Source organism: Carcharodon carcharias, chromosome 3, assembly GCF_017639515.1.
Source record: "Carcharodon carcharias isolate sCarCar2 chromosome 3, sCarCar2.pri, whole genome shotgun sequence".
NCBI lineage: Eukaryota > Metazoa > Chordata > Chondrichthyes > Lamniformes > Lamnidae > Carcharodon > Carcharodon carcharias.
The window spans coordinates 133,697,340-133,704,062 of NC_054469.1; the positions used below are offsets into that span (position 1 = coordinate 133,697,340).

General features: G+C 43.1%; 1 protein-coding gene across 1 annotated transcript; it reads right to left on the reverse strand.

Annotated features, from left to right (window-relative positions):
- Positions 1-876: 876 nt before the first annotated feature.
- On the reverse strand, positions 877-3,971 carry LOC121276265 (transcription factor Sp8-like). The gene is made up of 2 exons (XM_041184488.1): positions 3,882-3,971; positions 877-3,227 (listed from the first exon to the last, which is right to left on the reverse strand). The coding sequence occupies exons 1-2, from the start codon at positions 3,900-3,902 to the stop codon at positions 1,830-1,832; spliced, it is 1,419 nt and encodes a 472-aa protein (XP_041040422.1). The 5' UTR covers positions 3,903-3,971; the 3' UTR covers positions 877-1,829.
- Between the last annotated feature and the right edge of the window lie 2,752 nt (positions 3,972-6,723).

Here is a 6,723-nt window from a genome sequence, read left to right on the forward strand (position 1 = left end):
AAATGGTCCTGAAGAAACAAGTAGACATTTCCAAAAGCTATTTCACATCTTAAACAAAAAAAAAAATCCTATTGAATTATCTTTTGTAAAATTATACCTAAAATAGCGGTTGACCGTCGAAGTTTGCTGTACATATATTATTTTATTTTGGTACACACATTTCAGATACAATTAATCCCATGTCTGTGCCATGATACAAAGAAAATGTATTAAATACAGCCTAAGGACAGTTTCTGTTGAATGGAGGGAATTTACTTCAAAAGTGCACAGAACACGACAGAGTTCAGAAACCTTTAGTATACCTTGCGTCTTTCGAGCTGTCTATAACGCTAGGTTACTTTAACAGGTTTGCTGTCATAAAGTGGTTTGTTTAAAGATCATAGGCTATATTTCCAGTTGATATGAAAGTTAAATACTTTTCTATATTAAAAAAAATCAAATACACGCAGACAACAGGTCAGATCTACTCCAGGGTTTATTCTATATTTTGGGGTCTGCTGCAAACCCACTTGTTACGAAATATATGCGAAATGTGCCTTTAAACTACCTGACTGCCAATATATGCAAATAAGTAGATACATGCTCCATTAAATAAAATAAAAAGCCATTCAACATTTACCAGACATCCTCTGCTTCATACTGTAAGATTTTTTTTCGCAATTCCAAAATAAAAAGGAAAGGAAGTTCTGAAAGTGCATCCTGGATACACCTTAAAATCTATTAAGTTCAGAAAATCGCAATGAATTTTCCAGCGACATATCACTGTAACTTTTTTGACAACAACCAAAAAAAACCCCTTAAATTTACCCTTATATATGTTCAAATATTTTTTTCAGAAGAATTTACAGGAAAATACTATACAAATCGTCTCCGGGACAAATGACGTCTCACACCTACATACCGGTGGAGTAATTATTTAATAATTAACTATTCTTAATCATGACCCCAGTTTTACAAAGCCTTGCAGATATTTTACAAAGTTGGTATCCTTTTCATTCTCACTACACAGCGCCGTCGAGCGTGTTTAAAATCAATTCGTCACTTTATTTTTTTGACAAACGAAAAGAATAAGTACTTTAATATACATGTTGAAATACTGGTCGAAGAATTTACAGGCGAAAAATACTATACATACAAATCGTCTCCTGCACAAGCAGAATTTGCACTTGTAGCTACAAGTGATGCAACTTCTTCAGGTAGTTAAGGACAGAAAAAAGAGAAACCGAATACTTCTCGCCCTGTGAACGTGTTCCTACTGTGCGTTTCATCGGGGGGAAACGGCATTTGGAAAACAGGTAAGATTAGAGAAATCTTTGCATCTGCAGAAGCAAAGAGCGTAGATTTGCAGAGATTTTATTTTATTTTTTTAAAGTAACCAAACGAATTACCGGCATTGCAGAGGTGAAAGCAGACACTGCATTGTGTGCGTGTGTGTGTGAACTCAAAATGTTTTGTAATCCAACCGCAGGAGAAGACTTTGGGTTCCAAAGAAAAATTAAAATGGTTTTGAGCTGATGCAAAGATTTCTCTAAACTCGATTGCCACGGGTAAGGAGGCTGGCTCACAGTATCAGGCGGGGTAAATATTTACTGAACGAAAAGGTATTTTTACCTGAAGGAATAGGCAGGCAATTTCAGCTGTGGGACCTGGTGGAATTTAAGTAAATTTGATTTTTTTTTGTCCTCAGCTACCTAGTCTATGCTAGCAAAGCAGATTTTGGGTGCGTTTTTGTTGATTTTTTTTTTAAAGCTCCCTCTCTTTTTGTTGTTTTACTTACACGTAAATCTCTTAAAGTTTTAACCCCACTTTCTGTTGTTGTTGCTGCGTCTTCACTCGAGGCTGCTGTTGTGGCCGTTGAGGGCGGCTGCCGAGCCTCCTTGGGCTGCTGCCTGCAGCAGGTCCGGGGAATGGCAGCGTGGAGAGCCGGGGGCGCTGGGCTCGCTGTCGGTGTCGCTGCCTTTCTTGCTGCCGCCGGCCCCGGCACCGCCGCCCACTCCGCCACCACCCACTCCGCCGCCCCCTAGCCCGGTGGCCTGGTGGGTCTTGACGTGCTTGCTGAGGTGGTCGCTCCGCATGAAGCGCTTGTTGCAGACGGGGCAGGCGAACCTCTTCTCGCCGGTGTGGGTGCGGAGGTGGCGCTGCAGCTCGTCCGAGCGGGTGAAGCGCTTGCCGCAGAAGAGCCAGTTGCAGACGAATGGTCTCTCGCCCGTGTGCCAGCGCAGGTGGGCTTTCAGGTGCGAGGTCTTGCCGTAAACCTTGCCGCAGCCGGGGATGTGGCAGCTGTGCAGCCCCTTCCTCCGCAGGCTGGCCCCGGCTGGCCCCAGGCGCTCAGCCTCCTGGCAGTTGGGGCAGTCGCAGGTCGCCCGTCCCGAGTAACGCCTGGCCGAGGAACGGGGAGATCCGCCCAGGGCAGCCGGGCTGCCCAGCATGGAGTTGGCAGCCAGCGGGGAGGGAGCTGAGTCCTGGTAAGAAGGGGGTAAAACGGGCTTGAAGCCATCCTGGGCGATGAGGTGCTGGCTGCTGCTCAGGAGGTGAGAAGATGCCCCGTTGATGCCGGCTGTGCTGAAGGCTGAATGGCTGAGACCTGAATAGTCCGAGTTGTAGCCGCCCAGGGGCGAGTGCAGGGATGACTGCAGCCCGCTCGAGTGCAAGGACGAGGGCAGGGCCCCGTTGGGGTTCTGCACGTCAATCCAACCCGCTGTCCCCGGGTGGACATCCCACCAAGTCGATGCGCTGCTCCCCACGTCCCCTGCTATCCCGGGATGGGACGGTTTGAACCAGGACTCGTACGGATGTGCCATGCCAACTCGGGGGTAGATACCCTGCAAGCTGTTTTGCAGCGTGTCCACTGTGGTATGAACTTTGGAGATGAAGACGGGCTGGGCAGCGTCCTGGGAGCTGCTGGAGACGGGGGACTGAAAGACCGAGTACTCGTTGCCAAAGGGCGATGTGGAAGAGGTGTTGGAGGTGAGGGAGAAAGCGCTGCTGCCTGATGAACAGTTGACGCTGAATGAGTCTGACAGACCTGCCCCGTTCCTGGAGCTGGAGACCCCAAAGCCGGAAAGGCTAGAGCCGCTGTTGCAACTGGAAACGGATCTTTTCCAAGGATGGAATCCTTTCCCAAAAGACGTGTTGTCCGACAGAGAGGGAGACGGGCTCGGGCTGCCGATTTTATTGCATGTAGCAGCCAACATTGCCAGAGGAGTTGATCCTAGCCTCGGTTCTTCCTGCAAAGAGAGGGCAAACAAAAAAAATGCATACAGTTGCAATAAGCCCAGTTGGATACCAGCACATTAGCACAGCAACTGATTTTACAGCCAGTTTACACCGGCAAATTTAAACTTTGACTGCCAATTTAAATATGCTTAAGTCCTTTAAGTTACAAGCCGAAACTGGCAGTAAATGTGTAACGAAAACTTGTAGTTGTGAAACTCAATCGAAAACAGCGGCGTATTGTCAGCTCTTTAAGTGTTTTCTTTAGTCTTATTACATTATGCAAACTTCAAGATAAAAAACACAGAATTGGGCCTCACCCAACTCCGCAAACTGCAACAGAAAGAATATAACTAACATACCTGTAGAACCTGGAGGATCGTAAGAATAAATCAGAAGGCAATTTAAAATTTCACAGGTAACTGCTGAAATGTAAAAAAAAAGGCCTCCCTCTGTCTCTCTCCGTGGGATCGCGCTTAGAGGAAGTTGGTGCGAATGCCCTCAGAGCGGTGCCAAACTAAAATGTGACTCGGCCCTTCTTTTACCTCTCGCTTTTAAAAAAACTCAACAGGAGACTGATAGCCCTGCCTTGACTGGGACTTTTTTAAACCACCTCGATCCCAACAACAAAGAGCTAATTAAACCAGCAAGAAAATCCTTAGACTCACCCCCAGAAGTGAAGTTGCCATCACAAAAAACTGCCCTCCTCAGAGGATCTCTTTTTTATTATTTATAAATCAGAGCACTTTTTTTTCGAGGTGTGCAATACAATGATCAGTTCCGCCCATTCAACCACAATTGTAGCGTCTCTCGCCTTTGAAGTACCGCTAAGTCGCCGGCAGCCAATCAGCGGCGCCGCTCTCGTGACACAACGCATTGTGACGTCACCAGCACGCTCTTCCACTCAGCTCCTCCAGAGGGGAAAACATTTCCAACAGAGCTTCAGGGCTCAGGGCTAAATGGCAGCTTGGGCTCAAAAACGTGTCTGCCTTTTGTTTTAAAGGTTGTCTCACCCTCTACCTCAGCCACTAACACCTGAAGCTGGGAGCTGGTGGCCATTGCTCACCTCTCTCTATTCATAAATTCACGCCGTACCAAGTTTTTTCCAGTACTTTCCGCGATTTGGATGTACTGTGTTGTGTATTTGTGCAAGTTGAACACAAAAGCAAATTTGCTCTCTTATACCTTAAATAAATATGATTTGACCCACTTGCCCTCACTTAAAGCACTTGCCTGTTTGTGGTCTGTTCCTGTTTGGATTAGTTTCTTCTTCTTTGTTGTTGTTTTAAGCTCTTTGATGCTTTCCTTTACCCCACTCCCCAACCCCCTAAAAAAAAGTTTAACCGGTGTGGTAACATCACATCAAAGTGTCAGGAATATATTTTCAGCCTGAACTGAACCCCGTTTCCGAGAATCTCCCTTCTCCGAATTGTTGCCTGAAGTCAAGTTTCACGGAAGTAATTGTTCCTTTAATTGGATCTCCTTGTTTTGACTCGTTTTGCCAGATTTTTTTTCCACGACCTATTAAAACTAAAGTGCAAAACAGGCAGTGTGTTAAACTTTGAACGAAACCAATTTCGCCATTGACGTTTGTTGAACATAAACGCCTGCTGATTTTTTTTAAAATCCATAAATACCAATCAATGACTATGAGAGGAGGCGAAAGAAGTAGTGATGCCCAGGTTAGTCAAGCTGCACACCATGGACAAAACGCTGGCGTTTCCAGAAATCAGTGTGAAGTTTGATTTCGCGGTTTACAGAATGCGAGTGCATTCTATTTCAATATGTAATATATAGGTATTTCAAGAAACTCTATGAAGCCTTTGTTGAAAAGATGGTGTTCATGAAAATTAATGCCGTGTTTATTTGAGCTTCCTGATGGTGATGATTTTAGCATGTTGAGAAGGCGTGACTGGACAGCCCAGAAGGAGGAAGGGGTGGGAAAAGGAGGGAACTCCGTTTAACAAATAAAAGAATTAACTTTGCCTTACCGACCTCTTTAATGATACATATATAATAAATATATATATAGATTAATATATATATAATTGATATTTCTCCAAAATGGGCGTCATTTACGGTTTACCTCCCTCTTTCATGCTACTGTCAATGATCTTATTTGGTCAAATTTGTGTGGTTCAAGCTTGTTTGAGAACAACTGACAAATACATGGGTAAACGACGTGCTTACCTTTCAGAAACAGCAAGTAAACCAGCAATAAAGGAGACTCCGAATCCGCCTTATCAACTGAACAAAACATCAACACGAGCTGTTCTACAACAGATCAGCGAAAAATATGTAAAGCATGACACACAAAATGTGAGTGCACGCTCCTGCAAGATAAAACGGAAAGCAGTAAATCAGCCTGGCAAACCAGCAGACACGGAACTACAATCTTTAATGTTTTTAGAAAAAAACAATAGTCGTTAAGACACTGTCCCTCATCGAAGCTATTGATTGTGATCGATTTAGGTGAACTATTGCATTGTTTTTTTTTAAATGTTTCCTTAACTGCAAGCATTATACATATCTGTACTTTTCAACAAGTTCTCAATGACTTAGATCTCTAAACTTTATAAGTGCGCCATTTCATTATATATATGTACACATATATAATTACAGCTTTTACATTCAGTAACAAAAGTGCAATCAAACTTCACAGTATTCAGGTGGATGTTAACGGGATACAAATATAAATGTCTTGAAGGTAGAATACTCAATAAAGTGTACAACTAAGCTTATTGGAGACATATATGTATGCACAATCGAACTACAGTATGAAATGACAGTTATTGCATGTGTGCATTGTTGAATCTTTGCTATTAGATTTATTTAAAGGGGCTCCTAGTTTCCAGCGGTCATAACATTATTTTCAAAAGTGCACTTAATTTGCATATAGATTTTTGCGGATTGATGTTTCCCCTCAAAACTGTGTTTAACTCGCATATTCTTAGCAAAAGTTTGCGATCTTGTGAATGTATGAATTTGCTGCCGGTCTGTGCTTCTGCTTCATTCCTCCAGTCAAATCTCTGCCGGTGCTGGCTTTTTCCACACTGCAAGAAGACAAAGGGCACGGGCAAAAGGCGGGCATCCGTGTTGTGTTTGGCATTCAAAATAATCAGAAATATAGGAGTGTAGTTCATGAGAGACAAATCCACTACATTTATATCATTCTCTAACGATTTCACAGTTAAGTTTACCTGTGATTTCTGCATCTGCACAATTCCTGCACTTCTGCTGCCTTTAAGTAGGGAATAATTAGGTAAATGAAAACGGGAAAATTATCTAGATTATCGTTTCACTTTTTTTTCTTATTTATTTTCATATGAAGCCTTAGTAACACGAATGATGTGGGTATTTCTTTAAAAACTATATGCATGCATTTTGTAAATGTTGATCAAAGTTTCTTTTGTAATATTTCTAGTAATAGCCCTTTGCAAACTGGTAAAAGAGAAGAGTTGGAATCCGGGATCACTGTGTTTTATCCAATTGTATTGACTGCAAATAATT